The sequence below is a fragment of the Odocoileus virginianus genome, chromosome 27 (assembly GCF_023699985.2).
Source record: "Odocoileus virginianus isolate 20LAN1187 ecotype Illinois chromosome 27, Ovbor_1.2, whole genome shotgun sequence".
Lineage (NCBI taxonomy): Eukaryota > Metazoa > Chordata > Mammalia > Artiodactyla > Cervidae > Odocoileus > Odocoileus virginianus.
The window spans coordinates 38,359,159-38,381,708 of NC_069700.1; the positions used below are offsets into that span (position 1 = coordinate 38,359,159).

General features: G+C 36.6%; 1 protein-coding gene across 4 annotated transcripts in view; it reads right to left on the bottom strand.

Moving 5' to 3' along the window:
• HMGCLL1 (3-hydroxy-3-methylglutaryl-CoA lyase like 1) overlaps nt 1-22,550 on the bottom strand; it is a 183,032-nt gene that overhangs the window by 88,341 nt on the left and 72,141 nt on the right. For 3 of the 4 annotated variants that reach the window (XM_020878262.2, XM_070456698.1, XM_070456699.1), the window contains exons 4-5: nt 9,977-10,072; nt 6,999-7,147 (exon numbers count right to left, since the gene is read on the bottom strand). In XM_020878262.2, coding sequence (XP_020733921.1) covers nt 6,999-7,147; nt 9,977-10,072 — 245 coding nt within the window. The remainder of the gene's footprint in view (nt 1-6,998; nt 7,148-9,976; nt 10,073-22,550) is intronic. The other variant, XM_020878263.2, reaches the window with a different exon arrangement.

The window sequence follows — 22,550 nt, forward strand, 5'->3', positions numbered from 1 at the left end:
GAACGGCCGGCCCAGCTCGCGTGGGCAGAGCAGGGCCCGTGGGCCCTATTTGGGATGGCCACAGACGTCTCCAAGTGCCCGCCTTGCTTCTGGTCTCACGGCACGCCCTCATTTGTACTCTGGTATCGACTGCTGAAACGATCAATATTCCTTGAGCATGAGTCTGATTGGATATTCTTCTACTCTGAAAACCTTTAATGGCCTGTTGCTGTCTACCAAATAAACTTCGAATTCAAGCTCAGCAATCTGTGAAACTGCATCCAACCTTCTACCTCTCTTCCATTCACAGCCTTAAAAGCTCCTATTCCAGGAAATATAAACTTCTCCCTGTTACCCAAACATTTCTGGAGGTTTCTCTTCACTGTGCCTTTGCTCTCTGTAAATTTCCTGCTCTCACCGAAAAGGCTACTATTTCTGATTATGTTTCCATATTTTTACTCATTTTTATGACTTCATTTTGTTGACACCTCCATGAGGGTTTTACAAATAACTCCAGAGAAATTTAAGATAGTCTTACTTTAAAAATTAATGGGATTTATCTGTATTTCTCCTAAACACTTGGCATTTTTTACCACATAGTCATTATTTCTATACAAATTACTTCCCCAGTCTGCTGGAAACTCTTTAGGCTACTTTTTCACTTTTATATTCCACACAGCATCAGAAGACAAGACATGATATAAAACAATCAATATTTCTTAAATGAACCATGCAAAACATGCTGGTAAAGATGTCATTTTAACTTTCAGAATGATTTTCCATAAAATTCCCAATCTCTATAAGCAACATATAGCCAGATCCCAGTTCTTAACAGTTCAAATTCTGTATCCAGAAATGATGGCAAATATTTGAGAGTTTAGACTTGGAATCATGTTTTAAACATTACTTAGGATGACAGAGTAATAAAAAAAATCACCAACAATATTGAAACCTATGGTACTAAAATTACAATAAACCCTGGGTAGAAATATGAGTTGTTTTATTTTTATTTGTGCTTACTGAGGCCATTTATCAGTATTGTGCAAAATCATGATGAAACAGCACCATTCAAGTTTTTAACAACTTTACCTAGAAGAACTGAATCATGAAAAAAATCACCTAGTTAGGCCTTACCTAGGCCTACTTTCCCATGTTCCTCAAATCATCCTGGCAAAAAGAAACCAAAAGAAGCCTTTAATAAATGTCACAAATACTTGGAGCATAAAGAATCAACCACTGCTACACTCAGAAGAGAAAAACAATGTCAGTGTCAGGAATGAGGTGACATTTGATGTCAAAGAAAGGTAATTAAGACATTTAAAAAGAGTAGTGAATTTGATGCAGCCATGCAGAATATATTAGCCTATAAGCAATACAAAACAGCATCCAGTTATTAACAAACCAATTATGAATAAATTTTGAGAGCCTATCATGCCCTTATCACTGTGGATAATAGAAGAGATAATGATGGTCCCTTAGTCTTGAGAAGCAATTCTGCTAAAACTTGCCTTTAGTTCTAAAAGGTGAATTTCACGAGAAATGACAAAACATATTCTAGCCTCAAAAGAGGCCATTTAGATGTGACTTCACATACACACAACTTATACATATTAACTGTACTAGGGATGTGTTATCTGGCACACAGCAGCAACAAAGTAATATGTAAGGCTAAGAAAAGTAGAACTCAAAACCACCATATGTACTAAAGAAAATTATTTTAACAGATGTCTCAATTTTAAAGTTTCACATGCCATATTTTGGTAGATGATGATTTGAATTCCTCTTCCAGGCACCAGTGGAAAGGCTTCAGTTTAACAATAGAAATTGGAAAGAAACTTTGACCAATGAGCTTCTACTTATAAGACAATGGTACCACCTATGCAAGTGAATTTCATTAGGATAAATTAGCTTAGAGGAGGCATTGGCATCATCAGTCATGAGAAAAACTGCCGGTCACTTACTGTGTACTTAAAACTCTAAGCCCTCAACAAGGAGGTTCATTATCCTACTCAAAAAGGCAGCTATTTCAGGATCAGGGTCTGTAATGACATTTTGCATTAGGCAAGGGAAGGACAGGAGACCTTCCTTTCCTTCCTTCCTTCCTTCCTTCCTAACATGTTCACATGACCTAGATGGTTTGGTGAACAAACAAGTAGGTTGCAAATTCCTGAAGAAATGTGTTAAGTTATCAGTTCTTTCTCCAAGGGAAATCCAGGGAAAGCTGATCATTTTGAGAGAGAATACTCTCCCCTGACTTCACAGCCATAAGAAATGGCTACCATTTTAAAAGTTAGAAATTATTCAGAGCTAGGCAACCAGTTAAAATTAACTAAGCACAGGAAGAATTTCCAAACACTGAGGGTCTTATCAAAACAGTTGGTCGCTCATATAAATGATACAATTTTATTCAGAAGCATTTAAAAACATTGGGTTTTCACTGGTTTTGATTTAGAAAGAAAGAAACTGATATGGGTGACAGATGAAAAGGTATGTAAGATATGCATCCTAGACTCATTAGTTTTATGAAAAGTCTGATTCCTCACCTCCAAAATATGAATAAATATTAATCATGCCTTATAAAGAGTTTAAGATGAAGGCAAATGTTATTACCTCCTAAAACCACCTTTGTTTTTTCATACTTCAAAGTTATCTATGGTTGTCTGCGTGTGAAGTCCTTTCAGTCGTGTCCAACTCCTTGCAACTGCATGGACGGCAGCCTGCCAAGCTCCTCTGTCCATGGGATTCTCCAGGCAAGAATACTGGAGTGGGTTGCCATACCCTCCTCCAGAGATCTATGGTTGTCTTTGTTACTTTAATTACTAATTTGTTTTTTAAAATTCATTGTTCTCATTATTTTGTACCTCAGGTTTCCCCCTGCCCCCTCACCCCGGGAATTTGAGAGTAAATTCAGCAGTGACAGTTTCATGATGAATTTTTTTTTTCATTTTGTAATTTTAACAATGGATGAATAATTTTGTTTGGTTTCTAGAAAAAAATAATGTTACCAATCTACTTCTTTCTATCTTTCAGTAGGCTCAGACCTTCAGGAAGTTAATCATGGGTCATATCATTCTAGACCACTTTACAGGAGAAGTCTAAGAGGTAATCATGTTAAAACTCTCTGATATGCCCAACTGCTCACTTTGTGAATTTATAACCTATTTATAAGTATCTTAACAATGAAATGAACAAGTCACCTTAGTGACTGTTTCCTTTTAAAATTAAATTTCCACAAGAAGAGGAAGCATGTGATTCTTGTGACTTGTGACTTCATTAAAGAGAAGTTGATACTCATTTCAAACAAAAGGGCGTAAAAGCTGAAAGTCTTATGTGGTAGATGAAAAAACTACATCATATCTGAGGGATTTCAATTTTAAATACACATCAAGACATAATTCATTCAGTAAATCCACTGATAAAAAAAGAGAATGACTAAATTTATAACAGGCTTCTATTTTTCTCTTTTTAACATTTTAAAGATTTAGACAGATAAGAGAAAGAAACCATAGATGTTTTACACATATGTGAAATATACACTAAAAAATGAAGTCCAAAATTTCGACATTTCATTGCTCACTCACATACAGTGGATGAGCAGCAGTAGTTAGCTGACTCTGCATTTTACGTCGGCAATCTGGCATGGTGTCTTTCCCAATGTGTCCCAGATGTTACATAAAGTTTCAAGCATCTATAAAAAAACCTGTACATAGGCATGTGTATGTGTGTATTTCCAGGAGGGGAGAAAACAAACAATAGACTTCATAACTTTAATAGAAGCTGCTATTTAGACCATATGAAAGTTTACTGTTTTACAGACACTTAAATGGCTTTAGTGAGCATTTATAAAATGTGTCCTGCTGTATGGCCTTTAAATCTGACAGTAGCTGGCACCATACATTTTCTGAACAATGGTCCATATTGATGCAGCTGTTGCCATAGTAACACTGGCTAGAACATCTACTTCAGGTTTGACTAGCTGAGCATGGCTTTTTCCCTAAAATGAGCACCAATAGCCTATGCCTTTTAATATTGAGTGGTTCCAAATAGGAAAAGGAGTACGTCAAGGCTGTATATTGTCACCCTGCTTATTTAACTTATATGCAGAGTACATCATGAGAAACACTTGACTGGAAGAAGCGCAAGCTGGAATCAAGATTGCCAGGAGAAATATCAATAACCTCAGATATGCAGATGACACCACCCTTATGGCAGAAAGTGAAGAGGAACTAAAAAGCCTCTTGATGAAAGTGAAAGAGGAGAGTGAAAAAGTTGGCTTAAAGCTCAACATTCAGAAAACTAAGATCATGGCATCTGGTCCCATCACCTCATGGGAAATAGATGGGGAGACAGTGGAAACAGTATCAGACTTTATTTTTCTGGGCTCCAAAATCACTGCAGATGGTGACTGCAGCCAAGAAATTAAAAGATGCTTACTCCTTGGAAGGAAAGGTATGACCAACCTAGATAGCATATTAAAAAGCAGAGACATTACTTTGCCAACAAAGGTCTGTCTGGTCAAGGCTATGGTTTTACCAGTGGTCATGTATGGATGTGAGAGTTGGACTGTGAAGAAATCTGAGTGCCAAAAAATTGATGCTTTTGAACTATGGTGTTGGAGAAGACTCTTGAAGAGTCCCTTGGACTGCAAGGAGATCCAACCAGTCCATCCTAAAGGAGATCAGTCCTGGGTGTTCATTGGAAGGACTGATGCTGAAGCTGAAACTCCAATACTTTGGCCACCTGATGTGAAGAGCTGACTCACTGGAAAAGACCCTGATGCTGGGAGGGATTGGGGGGAGGAGGAGAAGGGGATGACAGAGGATGAGATGGCTGGATGGCATCACCAACTTGATGGGCATGAATTTGAGTAAACTCCGGGAGTTTGTGATGGACAGGAAGGCCTGGCGTGCTGGGATTCATGGGGTCACAGAGAGTCGGACACGACTGAGCGACTGAACTGAACTGAACTGAACCTTCTATATTGCCAGTTAAAATAAGACCTAATTTAAAGTCTGTGAAAGTTTGGCGGAGAAGAAGATAATTTTCAACTGCACAAGTAGTGAACTCACATCCATCTGTCGAAAGGCATTATTTCTAAAAGCGACTAGTATTTCAGAAAATCAAGGACTTGGGGCTCCCAAGGAAGAAAGTCTACACTGGAAAACATGCATTTGTCTATAGTATAATTATGATGTACTTTTCCTGATTTCATTTGGCTGTAGGTTAGTTCTCGTTCATCTGTACTTCTATATCCATCTTATCAAATCCTGAAAAATTTCTTAGGTTGTAACATGGTTAGAAGTTTCTTTATTGATAGGACAATAGTAAATGTTTAGTATTTAGTACTAAACATTTATTAAATTTTATTTTATTTATTTTTTATATTAAATGTTATAAACATTTTATTAATACAATCAGTATTAAAGGAGATTCAGGGTTTCTATTAGCCTTATAAAGTTTGCCTATAATATTTTATAAAAACTAAAGTGATAAAATCAGTTGTCATAAAATTTGTGAACACCCATCTTTCCACATTAAAAAAAAAATCTTCCCAATTGAAATATGTACCTTATTTCTTAAGGTTTTATGTTCTTTCAGCTTTTCAGTGAGAATTACTTTACTCAATAGCCTATACTCCAAATGTAAATGTACACTGAAACAGAAGAATAGCTTCTTCATTTTTCCCTTTTTTTTTAAATAGAAGAAAACAAAACAACTTATGTATGTTTGAATTTAAAAACTTGCAGGACACCTCTCCTTTTTGACGGTGGTTATTTAACTTTTATATTTTTGGTTGTTATGTGACTTTTGCCTTAAAAACAAACATCCTTTATTTTCTGTCTATGGAAATAGATTATCTTGGTTTTTTAATTTTCTTGCATGCACTCCACATGTTATGTATACATGTTAGTTACAAAATAACTTTATATCTTTAAAAAGTCATGTTGGAAATTTACTAAGGAGAAAGGAAAAGAAGTTTTAAAAAGGAAGCAAACCAAAAAGTACCTAACTACAATGTAATCTAATTCTACTTGCTCTCCAAATGACCTTGAATGAATTCCAACCCATTTCTAATCTCCTCACTCCAAACTGGGTCCACTTGTTTTCTCATTGATGACTGATCTTTCTTGCCACTCTGAATCTTGCTCACTTCAATCAAGGGAAAGACAACCAGCATGGAAGCCCAGGGACAGCATTCAGCCTTCTCTTAGAAACACTATGCATTTTAAATTATGAAGATGATATGGCATGTTTATCATACTTCCATAATTATAAAAATAGAAAATTAGCTAATGTGTTAGAAAAAACTTCTTTCTTAAGAAGTTAAAAATGAATTTATTATACATTTCACAGACACGGATCTGGGTGTAGAGCCTGTCTGCGCGAGATGCTCTCCTGCTTGCTTGAAAGAAGGCAAAAACAAAAGCAGGTTTCCTTTCTCTTCTCCTTCACCAAATACAGTTGCTTTGGAGTCACACAGAGAAGGCCCAGAAGTCAGCTGAATGGGTGGTATGATGAAGCTAGACCCCAGTGCAGTTCTCAGTTTTAAAGTTTGCATATGTTATTCAATTTCTATACAGTATATTCTTTGAGGAAAAAGCTTGGTTCTTATAAAAAGTTAAAAATTTGGAAACCACATTAAATGATTACTTTCCAAATGCTACTATGAGTTTATTTATACCAATCTATCCACTATAGTAGGCTGACATCCAAACAACACGGCTACATTTGGGTAATTTGGAATTAATGAAATGAGTAACAGTGTCAGCTGTGATGCTGGTCCCCATGACCTCAAATACATCATGCCCCACAGGCTAGATACACTCTCAGGATTCAGGCGATATTACTGAGGTAGTTATAGCAGCAACTATTAAATGACAGCCCTGATCACATAAGGTGCAAATAAGATACTCTATGTATATTATTACATGTGGGAAAACAATGTCAAAATAATTCTTAAAGAGTTCTAACATCAGACATTAATGAATTAAATAGAATTTGTGGGATTTCATAATTACCCTCGTGCTGGAATATTCATGTGTCTTGCAGACTTAACAACCTCCTCGAACTTCTTCATGCTTTCTTCAATAGAACAGTTAATGTTCTTCTTGCTAAAGGATTCAGAGGCAGCACCAAAAACAGATACCTCGGTTGCTCCTGCAGCAACCTGAAAAATATAATTTAAAGGCAAAAGCTAATTAGTTTCAACAATATAAGTGAGAGCAGTAGAAGCAATATTAATTACTCTGTAAAGAAATACTTGTATTCTTTAGCATTCTGCCTAGAATTTAAAACTGGATTTCTCTCTACTTGCTATATGCTCTCTTTTGGCATGTAAAAATATTTTATAACAGGATAATTCCATAAACTACAACACTCATAAATCACAGAATATATAATGGTGGTATTCCAATTTAATTTTGCCTTTCCTAAAAGTTATCCTCAGAAGTATTTTAACCCAAATTGTGGAAAATACCAGCATCCCAATAAAACCTCCTAACATCTATGGAAAACATTTCTTTTAGACCATATACTTTTAAATAGAGGATAGTAAATGCTTTCTGGTTTTATTCTTTCCTTATAATCTATCAGAAAAAAAAGATTTCCAAGTTATCACTTGGATTTTGCCCCCAGTTTTCTCCCTATCTCTCAACCTCCCTTCCATTGTTTCATACTTTGACTATGACAAATAAACCCTTGTGTGTCTAATTCTTTAACCCTCTTGACAGTTTTTGTTTGTTTGTTTTTGTTTTTTAGTAAATGTAGATGTCTTTTTTAATTTTTATTTTTATTTATTTAGGCTGTGCTGCATAGCATGAGGGATCCTGGTTTCCCTTCCAGGGATCCAACCCACACCCCCTGCAATGGAATTGTGGAGTCCTAAGCACTGGTCTGCCAAGAAAGTCCCCTCCCCTCTAGCCAATCTTTAAATCCAAAATGTTGACCTAATCAATTATCCTTTTTGCCCACTTTGCCATCTTCCTTCCTTCCTCCAGTCTTCCCACAGACTTGTTGTCAAATGTCAAGCCTCCTACTTTTCCAGACGGAGTAAGTCTTTCTATCAATATATCTCTAGCACCATGCCTAGATTGCCCTTCCTCACCACTACCCTAACACCTTAAGAAAACAAAAATTCTGTCATCTTTCCTCCAACACTGAAAAAAACATTGGCTTTCACTCCTCTATCCACAATAAATTCTTAACCTTTAAAATAAAAGTCTATGGATTAACAGCAATGTCCTACTCTATAACACAGAGAACTATTTTCAATATCCAATAATAAACCATAATAGGAAAAGAGTATTTTAAAAGAATGTATATATATATGTATAATATATGTATATATGTATAATATGTATAATTTAAAAGAATGTGTATATATGTATACATATATATGTATGTGTATATATGTATAAGAATGTGTATAATGTATATATATATATATGTGTGTATAATGTAATATATGTATAATATGTAATATGTATAAAAGAGTGTATATATGTATAATGTATGTATGTATAATATGTATAATGTAATCATTTTGCTGTACATCAGAAATGAATACATCACCATAAATCAACTATATTTCATTAGTTTTTTGATATAAATTAAAATAAAATTCTATTTATTGAACACCTACTCTGATCCCATGTTGCTGTTTGTACTTTGCACACCCTATTTCTAATCTACAAACAATCTTCTAAACTTAGCATGTACTATACCAATTTACAGATGCAAAAACAGTGGTTCAAAGAGAATAAATCTCTAGTAGGAGATCCCAAGGTCAGTAGAAGTTCTGGGGCCATGTTTTAGACATGAGTTTGCATAACTCCCAGGCCAAGATTGCTTCTATTACTTTCTAAGCTATCCTGAGGGTGTCCTTTCATATATTTCTCAGGGTAGGTATATTTCCTACTCTGTTAGGACCAGATGACAGAATATTTACAATTTCTTAAAAGATCTCTGTCTTTATGTACAATGTAATCAAAAATTGTATTAATTTTTTAATAGAAAAGTAGTTTCACAAGATACACTAACAGGTCTTACCCCAACTAGGACCCAGAACTTCAACTTCATGCAACACAGTCACAAATACAAAAGTGAACACTGTCTGTTAAAATCAGAAATAGCTGCTGCTTAGCTTTTATAATAAAGCCAGGTAAGCATACCACCTCAAGCCTCTACTTAAAGCTGCACTGATTCTTCTAGTATGAAAGTGAAAGTCACTCAGTCGTGTCCAACTCTTTGAGACCCCATGGACTCTCCATGGAATTCTGGAGTGGGTAGCCTTTCCCTTCTCCAGGGGATCTTCCAAACCCAGGGATCGAACCCGGGTCTCCCTCATTGCAGGCGGATTCTTTACCAACTGAGGCACAAGGGAAGCCCAAGAATACTGGACTGGGTAGCCTATCTCTTCTCCAGGAGATCTTTCTGACCCAGGAATCAAACTGGGATCTCCCACATTGCAGGTGGATATGTATACTCACAAAAGCTTTTTGGCATATAAATTCCCAAATCACCTTGGATTTGCAGAAACAAGTGAGAAGACAATAAAGAAACCTGTTAGTTCCAATGACAGTGGTTAGCTTCATGAAGAGGATGGGAACAACAGCAATGCCAAAAGAGGTGACAAATACAATTATCTGCTACAGTTACATAAATAATTATAACATTGTGTTAAGAAATGTTTATTTTGTACTCCTTGTTTAAGAGGGAGGGAAGCACAAAATATACTTTCAAAAGAATCTCATTGAAATGAACAATTGCATTTCTGTGTTTTAATTCTTGGATGCTTAAACTGAAAGAGCCATTTGTGTGGAGCATCTGAGTCCCAACAATGTCACAAAGTCATTGATCGCCAAGTACCCACATGAGTGTAATAGCAATAGTGTTTATGCAGGATAACAAGGGAGTCACATATCACACCATTTAACTTTGTAAAAATCTTTACAATAAAAAGCATAACAATTTTAGGGAAAATTAGTAGCACACTTACAGCACGGTGAAAACCCTGAAGATTAGGAGTAAGGACAGGATATCGAATTCCTGGATATTGATGAATGCCCTTCATCACTTCAGTGTGATCTGCCATCTTGAATACATAATAAGTTATATGGAGACATGAGACTTGGAATATTCTATTGAGCATGTTCTTAGTTTTCAGGAAGGTTATAAATATACAGGAAATTATATTCTATTGATTCATGTTTGAAATAGCAAAACCATGTCAATATAGCTAATGATAAGTAGTTCTCAATGTCATAAATACATGATAACTAGATCTGGATTTTATGTATTACATAACAGGATCTGGTTAAGTGACTGATTACAGGTACTCAGGAATTCTGAACTCTCATGTTTTCACTTGACTAATCTTTATTCTCTTCCTTTCATTTTATGGCTAAGCCTCCAATACCCCTGAGAGTAGGGAGAGTTTGAAAGGCAAAGACTGTGCATTTATCTTCCACGTGGAAATTTTATGTCCAGATAATTTTCAACATGTGAAATTTTACAATGTTAGTAAAGTGTAAATTACACATGTCCAATAGAAGAATTTAACAAGGCTGAGATCCTAGTATATTATTGGTTTTAGTTACTAACAATCATAATGCTTTACATAGTTCTATCCTTGAGTTACTATTTGTTCTCATAATGTGAACAAATATTAATAAATACAGTGGAGCACACAACAGGAAGCTCATCCTATCAAGACTTTATTTTCTATATTTTCTATGAATCTATTTAGGAAAAATCAACTTTGAATTAAAATATCAAACTTGCCAGTCCACCACAAAGTCTGTAATTTAGCCTCCTAGAGCAATAACTGATGATCAAACTCCATAATCATCTTATAGAAAAATTACCATTGATGTAACCACAAGTTCTGCATACTGAAGAATAACAAATTATGGCATGAACAATAAATATGAGGAATAATGTATAAACACCAAAAGTACACAAAATGAACATGGGGAAAGCTGTAAAAACATGCGCTAAACCAAAAGTTGTGTCTCTGGTGTGGTAATGGTTGAGGGAAGACTTGTTTTTTTCTCTATATACCTTGGCTTATTAAAATAAGCATGCAGTGTTTTTAATTTAAAAGCAAATAAAACAGAATTAAAGTATAAAAGCTTTTATTCATACAACTGTACATTTTTTAAAGATGAAATATTACAATATTTACTCTTGTTAGTCCATTAGTCTTATTGACTCTCAGTTAAACGCCAGTAGAATTCAAATACTTTCAATGACTAATATTTGGAATCATTCAATGAAGTTTTAAATATATTCAAAATTTTAAATTCAATATTTAAGATGTAAAAAAGCATTTCCCATTGCCTGCCATCATGCCTAGTTGACACTTAAGCTTTCATTTTCATTCAATCCAAACACGTTTAATTCCGTGTAAAACGTGATCCTTGGTCACTTATTTCTTAGAGATCACAGCTACCATCCCCCACCCCACAGCTGCATCTGTTACAAAGACCATCCACCACAGACACTTACAATGTATTAAAACCAAGGCTTATTTTATTGCAAGCCTATTTCACTTTAACCCAAAGGTTTATTGAACATCAACTATGTCCAAAGCCCCACCCCATGCTAAGTCATGTGGGAAATATACATACAGGAAAGTAAAGTCCTTGCACTGAGTAATGTGCAGTATAGTTGGGGAGATCGAGAAATGCACTAGGAAGAGTTCACAATTCAAAGAAATACAGCAGGTCCCCTACACACGAATCTTCAAGTTGAGAACTTACGAAGATGTGAATGTGCATCTGGTTCCGAAAAGGAATCAGAACCCGCGACGCCAAAGCCAAGCATGCGCGAAGCTGCAGCTGCCCCCATCTCCCGCGGCTGACATCCTCAGCTTTGCCGCCCCCCACCTCTCCGAACGTCAGCTGCCCTTGTGTGCCCGCTGGTGCATGGTATTACTCTCCTTTTCAAGGTAAGATTAAAAATGCTTTCTTTATTTTTTGTGTTTGTTTTTTAGGGTATTATTTGTGTGAAAAATACTATAAACCTATTACAGTACAATACTGTATAGGTGATGGGGTTAGGTGGGCACCTAGGCTAACTTCATTGGACTTATGAACAAACTGGGCTTAAGAACACACTCTTGGAACATAACTCGTTTGTACGTAGGGGACCTACTGCACACTGGTTGTGAACGAGAGCACAGTTTATAAGAGTTCGGAATGGGGAAAGATTGGTAGGGCCTATAATAGTCTAAAAGAGTATATGGAATGTGAACTGCAGTCCCTGCTATGACACATTATAATTCTTCCTAAATGGCCACAGCAGTGTTTCTAAACCCACCTGTTCTTCTAGAACCTCACCGATCTCCATCAAGAAATGGATGCTTTTACCCTTCACTGGAACCCAGGCAGACTTGTGATTGCTTCAACCCACAGAACACAGCAGCAGAAGTCATGCCATGTGACTTCTGAGGCTAGTTTATGAACAAGCACACAGCTTCCACAGGGCTTTCTCCTTTGTGGGGAGCCACGAGAAAGTCAGTGGATCTGCGCGAGAAAAAGCAGCTTCTGCAGGGCGGTCACAGGGAGAGGCCACGTGAGAGACCCACTTAGAGGAGGTGAGCCCCCGCCAACACCAACACGAGCCCTAAGCCCTAAACTTGTGGTTAAAGGAGCTCCAGATGATTCAGCCTGAGGCCCCAGACGTGGTAGACCACGGACAACTTTGTTCCTGTAACCTGTTCAAATTCCAAAGCCAAGATTTGATGAGCATAGCAAATGTTTATTGACACCACTCAATTCACAGACAATTCATGACAAAGCCATAAAGGTGGAAACTCTGAGAATCAATAGGGTGGGGAGAGGGGGAGAGATGACTGTAGGTTACAGCAGCAGGAAGACACTACCTGGCTGGAAAAATGATCAGAAAAGAATCAGGGAATAGGTTATAAATTAAGATGGGGGCAACGCATGGTGATGTATCTTGAGTTAAGCTCATGTGGTTCTAAAACTTCAGGATTTACTGTGAAGACACCAGAAAGCCATGAAGAGTGGCTGCTGAATCAGCTGAGAAAGACTGGGCGAGACTCAGCACTTTAGAAAGATTGACCTGGGAGAGGTGCAAAGGGCAATCGGAAGAAAATAGAGGCAGTTTCCAAGTGAGGAGAAAGCAGCTTCTGACAAGCTTCACTGCAGAGACACGGCACTGGGAAGAGACCCCAGAGACAAATCGGTAAGCACCCAGAGGCTGGCAGGATCAGGGAGGCGGTTTACTTTAACATGTAATCTTCACTCTTAGAGCTTCTTTTTAAAACAGTTACAATCTGTGCATGTTTCAACACACAGTTCCTGACTATATATTCAGGAATGCAGCCTCTGTGTCTGGGGCTGGAGTGTGAGTTCTGTCTCTCTCCCCGTCTCTGTCTCTCCACGTGTCTCTCTCACACGCATACATGCAAAATGCACTCACAAATCATCATACAATATTTCAAGCATTGGTTCCTAATTTCAAGCACAAAGAAAAGTTACTGCTAGTTTTAGGACAACGCAGTGAATGCTAATTGATATTATTAATACTTATGTCTAACTAGATGCCGTATGTTTAAACATGTATGACATATTTATATTAACGTGATAACAGGAATCAATAAAAAGTGCTTCTCTAACCAACACATAGTTAGAGAATAAAGTATGCAATGCGTTACAGTATGAAGGGGACAAGACAAATGTTAATCTTCAAGAAATTTAGGTCGTATTAACATGCAAGTGATTAATTCACTCTACATGTAATTTAACAAAAACCTTGAAATCTTTATGTAGAAAATTATGTAAGAAAACAACAACTTTGATATTTCAATTTGTAGAACTGGAAAATAAGCAGAGATGACAGTAACCAAATTCTGAATGTAAACCAAATTTTAGGTCATGAAAGCTAAACTTTGATAATCATTGCAGATACTTTAATGAAATTATGATAAATTAGAATTTATTAATTAGAATTAATTTAATTAACTAGAATCCAACAAATCAGAACATTTTCCTTTATAAAAATAGCCACAATATGTTGAGGTCATTTAAGACATAATAGTATTCTCTCTAACTTTGGTCAATAAGGACAATTATGTAAAGAGCTTTAGGAAATTGTGATAGGATATAATTTTATTACAATGAATAAACTAGAGCAGGTTTCAATTAAAGGTAGAAAATCCTCACTTTACTTTATTTTTTTACTCTTAGGGAGTTTATGTTATACTTCAGTCTTGATGTTATTTTAATGTCTAAAGTTTAACTATTATTTAAACAATAATAGAACTATTCCTTTACAGTACTATTTTGACATTTTAACAAAATCTTTCTACGTCTGGTTTGAATTAGCATATTTTTAAGATTTTGCTGTAACTTTTCATTTAAGATCATAAGAATTCCCATTATTTGGTGAGTAACAGGATTTGCCATTATCTGGCCATTGTGTGGGAATCACCACACCTCTCCAGCCAACCAAACAGGCTATCCCATGGTGAATTAATTTCACTGGTATCCAAATTTTGATACGGATTCAGTCACAGTATTTCTGCAACAATTTGCAAGTATTTAAAGACATGCAAAGGGTCACATAATTAGAGTTCAATAGACATATACTTAGAGATTTATTTTACTTGCTACTAACTCTATCATGGGGTGATGACATCTGGACACTCCTTGTGTGCATGCTCAGTCACTCAGCTGTGTCCGATTCTTTGCAATCTCATGGACTGTGGCCAACCAGGCTCCTCTGTCTCTTGAACTTTCTAGGCAAGAATACTAGAGTGGGTTCCCATTTTCTCCTCGAGGGGATCTTCCTAACCCAGGGACCAAGTTTGTGCCTCCTGTGTCTCCTGCATTGGCAGGCAGAATCTTTACCACTGGGCCACCTGAGAAGCCCTTCAGATACTCCACATTACACATATTTGGACATCTTACTAAGATTTTGTCATTATCTGAATACAATAATCTCTCCTAAACACCTTGAATGTGTTCTCCAGACAACAGCAACAGCTAAAGTACAGTTTGAGCATTGTTAAGTGCTCGTTCAAATTTCCTGAGAGTATTGGAATTTCAAGATAATGCATATGAGTACACATTTTGCAAACAGACTATAAAATTTGTCATTGGGGAATACAGAATTTAATTTTAAAGTATCATGAAACCCTTAAAATGAACTTTTAAAATGCCTTCCAATTTTTGAATATTGACATTTCAAAAGGTTATACACTTACAATATATTTAATATTATAGCATTAAAAATGAAGCTGAGGCAGAACATACACATATTACTTTGGCTAGTAATGGAAGATATGTGTATGCATGTGTGTGTGTGTGTGTGTGTGTGTGTGTATGTGTACATATCAAAAATAAAAAAATAATACAAATACCATGTGATCTGAAGTTGTATGAAACACATAAGGAAATATTTTTCTTTGCAACCTAAACTAGAATCATGACCAATACTTAAGCTAACCCTTATCTAGGCCAAGTGTAAATAACTTAGGGGCCTTTTTTTATTTTTATTTTTTTTCATTTATTTTTATTAGTTGGAGGCTAATTACTTTACAATATTGTAGTGGGTTTTGCCATACATTGACATGAATCAGCCATGGATTTACATGTGTTCCCCATCCCGATCCCACCTCCCACCTCCCTCTCTACCCATTCCCTCTGAGTCTTCCCAGTGCACCAGGTCCGAGCACTTGTCTCATGCATCCACCCTGGGCTGGTGATCTGTTTCACTATAGATAATATACATGTTTCGATGCTGTTCTCTTGAAACATCCCACCCTCGCCTTCTCCCACAGAGTCCAGAAGTCTGTTCTGTACATCTGTGTCTCTTTTTCTGTTTTGCATATAGGGTATCATTACCATCTTTCTATGGGGGGGCCTTTTTTTAAAGGAGCAAAATATTTTTTTTCATTTATTTTTATTAGTTGGAGGCTAATTACTTTACAATATTGTAGTGGTTTTTGCCATACATTAGCAAAAGAAGAAACAGACAAAGGACTAATCTCAAAAATATACAAGCAACTCCTGCAGCTCAATTCCAGAAAAATAAATGACCCAATCAAAAAATGAGCCAAAAAACTAAACAGACATTTCTCCAAAGAAGAAATACAGATGGCTAACAAACACATGAAAAGATGCTCAGCATCACTCATGATCAGAGAAAGGCCTTTTTTTAAAGGAGCAAAATCTAATCACTGGTGAACTTTTTTTTCTCTTCCTAGAATAAGTACAATTACAAAATATCACACTGTAAAGTTCAGTAAGTACCAAAGCAGCATTTTCTGTAAAATGTTTATGTGATAGTCTCATACACATTAATGACACATAATACTTTTACCTTTATTAGTTTTAACTCAGTAGGAGATGAGCCATTAAGGAGACTGCAGTTGACTCCAACTAAGTGGAGTTGAGTTGTTCTGCATCTTTAAAATTATTCAGTGCATCAAGGTGGCTCTGGTGAAAATGAGGCAATTTTACTGCGTGATGGAGCAGAATTACTCAGAGTTGAAGTTAGTACTGTTTTTAAATGGAAAACATGTTTAGAGTAGAATCTAAAATTCATGTAAGAAAAACAGGTAAGATACTCTCTCTTTACAGAATTATCTGCAAAATTATATAACTTAGCCATTTCTTGTACCACTGGGTCTTGTAACCTAAATGTAAAATTCTGCTTTGTCTCCTCTCCTCTCTGCCCTGGCAGTCCAGGCAATAGGACCAAGTCAAGCATCATCAATGTGAGCGTGAACCACTTTTCCTCCCTTCCCTCCACTCACTTGCAAAAGAGCTCAAATTATGTCCCTCCCCTGCCATCAAACAGGGTTTCCCAGTTGGCACCATGGTAAATAATCCACCTGCCAGTGCAGGAGATGCAGGAGACTCAGGTCCAATCCCTGGGTCAGGAAAATCCCCTGGAGAAGGAAATGGCAACCCACTCCAGTATTCTTGCCTGGAAAATTCCATGGAGAGAGAAACCTGGCAGCCTACAGTCCATGGGGTCGCAAAGAGTCAGACATGGCATTCACGCCATCTAACAAGAGTCCTGCACCTGATTCCTCATCATCATGTATGAAGTAAAAGGAGGAAGGTGAGAAGAGGTAGGAAAAAGAAAATAAGATAACCAGGAAAACCTAAGTAATTTAGAAGGTCATGAAGTGGGAGAGGGACGAGATAGGTCCAGGAGCTATGTTTTGGTAGTAATATTTCATATTAGAGTACAGGTGATTTACAATGTTTTGTTAGGTTTACAGAAAAGCGATTACATTATACGTATATTATACATATATATATACACACATATGTATATATTCTCTTCCAAATCTTTTTCCCATTTAGCTTATTACAAAATAATGAGTAGATTTCCCTATGCTATACAGTAAGCATAGCATCACTGTTGATTATTGATTATTTTATATATAGGAGTGTGTGGATGTTAATCACAAACTCTTAATTTTACTCATGTGTGAACCAGGCACAATTTGTTACTTGAACAACGCTGTGTTCTCCAAGAATATTGGTGAAAATATTGTCATATATTTACTATCTATAAAATATATTATATCACATAAAATATAAAACCAAATGCTCAATTGTTGTCATTTGGTAGCTCAGCCATATCCAACTCTTTGTGACCCTGTGGACTACACAGTCCAGGCTCCTCTGTCCTCTGTCTCCTGGAGTTTGCTCAAATTCACGTCCATTGAGTTGGTGATGCTACCTAACCATCTCATCCTCTGCCGCCCCCTTCTCCTTTTGCCTTCAATCTTTCCCAGCATCAGGGTCTTTTCCAATGAGTCAGTTTTTTGCATCAGGTGGTCCAAGTATTGGAGTTTCAGCTTCAGCATCAGTCCTTCCAATGAATATTCAGGGTTGATTTCCTCAACGATTGACTATTTTGATCTCCTTGCAGTCCAAAGGACTCTCAAGAGCCTTCTCTAACACCACAGTTCAAAAGCATCAATTCTTTAGCATTCAGTCTTCATTATAGTCCAACATTCACATCTGTACACGACCACTGGAAAAACCATAGCTTTGACTAGAAGGACCTTTGTCAGCAAAGTGATGTCTCTGCTTTTTAATATGCTGTCTAAGTTTATCATAGCTTTTCTTCTAAGGAGCAAGTTTCTTTTAATTTCATGGCTGCAGTCACCATCTGCAGTGATTTTGTCAGTCACTGCTTCCATTTTTTTCCCCTTCTATTTGCCATGAAGTGATAGGACCAGATGCCATGATCTTAGTTTTTTGAGTGTTGAATTTCAAGCCAGCTTTTTCACTCTCCTCTTTGACCCTTATCAATAATAAAAAGTCTTGATCATTGTTGCAAGGGAAAATAACATTCTTTCTTTCTTTCTTTTAATGTGGCTGTACCAGGTCTTAGTTGCAGCACATGGCATCTAGTTTCCCCACCAGGGGTTGAACCCAGACCCCTTGCATTAGAAACATGGAATCTTAACTACTGGAACACCAGGGAAGTCCTAAGACACTCTTTCTTAATGAGGTATCATTCTTTATTTTTTCACTAGGTCAATTTACTTCACCCTCCAATATTCATAATATACAACTCAAAAAACTCTTAGAATACATTCTCAACAACCCGCTTGATTTCCACATCTGTTTCCCACCATAGTTCTCTCTGTGTATATCTATCTATCTATAGTTACTCTTACCAAAGTTTGTATAATTTATACTGATTTATGTATTTCTCTCCCTGGCTAAATCCTTTCTCTATGAAGACTTCACATAAAAGGGACATTTAATAATTGGTTGTTTAATTGAACTGAAATCTCTTCTCCTTGCCCTTTATTCTAGTTTACATTCAATTTGAGTTCAATCCACTTTGAGTCATGATTCTTATTCTCCACCAATTCTCATATTTTATTGTTAGTTAATAATATTTTAATGATAAAGGCAAATATTTGCTTTATGCTGGTCTATTAGGGCAGGTCTGTATGTGTTGAGATGCATGCATTATCTCTTTAAACACTTTTTAACCATCCAATGAGAGGGACAGTTTCTGTAGAAGTAGACAGAGATGAAAAGGATGAGGAAAATCACCCAGTAAGTGTAGGAGATGGGATGGACCCCAAGCATGCTCTCTAATTCCTCCTGGATAAGTACATCCTCCTTATCCTCTAAATATCTTCTCGCTCCTCCTCTTAGTCATTGCTAAAGTTTTTCTGCATCACAATGTCAAAAGAAGAGTTCCTAGAAAGATCTTACCCTCATGTTGAATGGTTTTAAGAGTATGTGTTTTCATCTAACCCAGTGTCTCCTAAACTTGATTTATCATCAAAATTTTTGAGGTTCTTAAAAAAAAAAAAAAAAAAAAAGATTTCTTGAACTCATCTGCACAGAATCTGTTCTGAATCTGTTTAGTTGAGGACCCAGGAATCTGTTGTTCCTAAAAATTCTCAGAAGATGTCAAGATATCAACAATTCTGGGAATCACAGTGGTTTCATTCTCAAAGACTGCCACTTAGCCTGGCAGGAGAAGAAATCAATGCATCCAAGAGGCCCTCACTTCAATATGGAAAGCCTCACTTTATTTTTATTCAGAAGTGACTCCACATTTTGTGGATCTGAAATTACTTCAATTTGGAAGGGAACCTTTTTCAAAAATCTCTATTGTTAGTAAATTTTACTAAAACACATGACTAGGAAATCAATCCTAAAAGAAGTCAACCCTGAATATTCATTGAATGGACTGATGCTGAAGCTGAAGCTCCAATACTTTGACCATCTGATACAAAGAGTCATCTCATTGGAAAAGACCCTAATGCTGGGAAAGATTGAAGGCAGGAGGAGAAAGGGACGGCAGAGGATGAGATGGTTGGATGGCATCGCTGACTCAATGGACATGAGTTTTAGCAAGCTCGGGGAGATGGTGAAGAACAGGGAAGCCTGGCATGCTTCCATGTCCATGGGGTCATGTCACAGAGAGTTGGACACAACTGGGCAATTGAAAAAAACAAAATAATATACTGAGATTCCAAATAAAGTTACACTAAGGGTGAAAAGTTTCATGGATTAAAAACAAATAACATTTTGGAGACCCCCAACTCGGATGAAATTGCCTACCCCTGCTCTTAGCAATTTATCATCAAGGTAGTTAATCTATCTGAAATAAAGATTTCATGGATTTCTTTTCCTTAACACTTGAGATCAGTTTGGTATAAACTGATTCTTATTCTTAGTATAACAGTGAATATCTTATTCTTAGTATAACCCATCATATTTCTGGGCAAATTTATTTTTTATCAAGTCTCTGCTTAATATACCATTTTATATTTTGCCAGGAAATATACTTATGGATCTATAACCCTCAATAATATGCTTTGTGGAATAATTTTTTAGGAATATATTTGAAGGATTCCTTTTTACCCCACTATCACCCAGGACAGCATTCTGATCTTCACGAAATGAAAAGACAATATCAGAAGGTATTCGCCTACTGTCTCCACGGTCCAGTGAGATATTGCTGATGGTAATACTTTTCCTTATACAGCAGGAGGGATGGATACAGGATGTGCCATTTCTTCAACACATGCCACAGATTACTATACAAATGTAAATAATGTGGTTCCAGACCCTATAACTCAAAACTCAATTTGAACAGTAACTCCTCTTAAAGGTAACACATTCGTAAATTCAGTAATGAGGAAAAAATGGGACTAGAGTCCTTCCTGACAACTGTGGGTGAAAACACTCTACCCAGCCATGAACAGCTTGTAGACTGGGTCCTTTAACCCTGTCTCATTCACAGACTCTTTCCACAAACCCCATATATCTTAGCCTCAGTAGCACAGAGGAAATCTTGGTCTGCTTGAAGAAGTAAGACAGTTTTAATAAATCACAGTCTTACAATAATAAACACAGGAAATCTCTGGAAAATTGAACATCTAGTTTTATTTTTTTTTCTACCCAATACCCTGTCTTGGCTGCTGCTGCTAAAATGGTCTGACACCATACTCACAAAACTTCTTAAGTCCAGAAGCCTAAAAACTAATTTGGGCTGGTGTATAATTTCCTGTTTCCTTATTTAGCATCATCTTTGTGTTCTAAAGCCTTCTGTAGCGCCCTCTAAGGAAAGGAATGCACAAGCTTCTCAAGAGTGATCTGAGCAAATAGCATAATGACCCCACACTCTTACTGTGAATGCCTGCAAGCCATTTTCATCATAATCTATTAACGTCTACAAATATTCATTCTTAAATTATAAAATAAATCCAAACCACCCAATGGATTTGTGTGTTATAAACTGGGAGACCAATGCTCCAAACAGAGAAACCAGTCACCTTATTCATTAACATCCCCCCACCCCCCAACCCCACCTTCCACCCCCACTAGACATTTCCTAAGGCAAATATAACAAACATGCATTAGTGATTCTTTGTTCAGGTCAGTGACTTTGGGGACCACCCTCCTGGTCTTCCCATGTCAAAACAAGTCTCAAAGTCTTCAGTATAATTTTCTTTTCATTCAACTGTGTTGTATCTCATATATCATGCCTTTGTGTTTGTTAATAACACTGTCAACGGTGTTATTTCTCATGCATGGGTGCAGAAATGACTTTTAAAATACTGTGCGAATTGTATTCATTCTGGATGACTGTAAATGGAGCTGCCCATCTATACTTACACCTCCTCCTGGAAGCCCCTCTGCCCACATTGGAGAGCTGTGCTGATGAGAAGAGGGGAAGACTGGGTTGTTTGAGGGACATTATCTTACTGGCAAAAAGAAAGAGTTGTAGAAAAAGGGTTCTTAATACCCTGGCAAGCAATGCCATCAGGACAATAGATCAAACTGCAATGATCTGGCCTCATATGTATCTGAAGATCCAGTAAGCAGAAGAGAAGACAGACCCTGAAAAGACTGGACAGACAACCTCTTAAACACAAACTGCTTAACATATTCTGATTACTAGGTTCTAGTTTATTATAGTTCATTTACAGATATCCACTTGATTTGAGTAATTTTATTTCCATTACCCATTTAAACTTTATAATTGGCTTATTATACAGATAATGCTATCAACCACACGTTATTCAACGTCTGAGTTCAACAAAGAATTCAATGCAGTATTTAATAGAGACATAATAAAAAGCAGTGAATGGGTAAATAAATGAATAGAAAGAATACAAGGCATAAAGAAATGAAAATACTTTGCCAAATCATATCAGAAACAAGTCAGCTCTCAGACATTCTACTGGAAAACATGTATGTTGTTATTTCTAAACAGACACAGTGATGTCACTGAAAGCTCAAGAAACCTGAAACTGGAGGACCTGGGAAGAAATAATTACTCGGGGATTACTAAGAGATGTGTTTCTTATTATAATCAGTCTTGACTAAGAACAGTGATACAATTTCTTGATGGTTCCACATCACAGCAGTACAAGGTCTGGAGTAAGTAGTATTAATTTTCTCAAGTTGTTAGCATGGATTTGCTTCAATATGTTGAAATTTCAAAGAATGGTTCATTTAGTAGTTTGAGAAGCAGACAGGAATGTGAAAGCCTAGAACCATTAAAGCAGCATAACTGTAACCTGTGCACGTTCA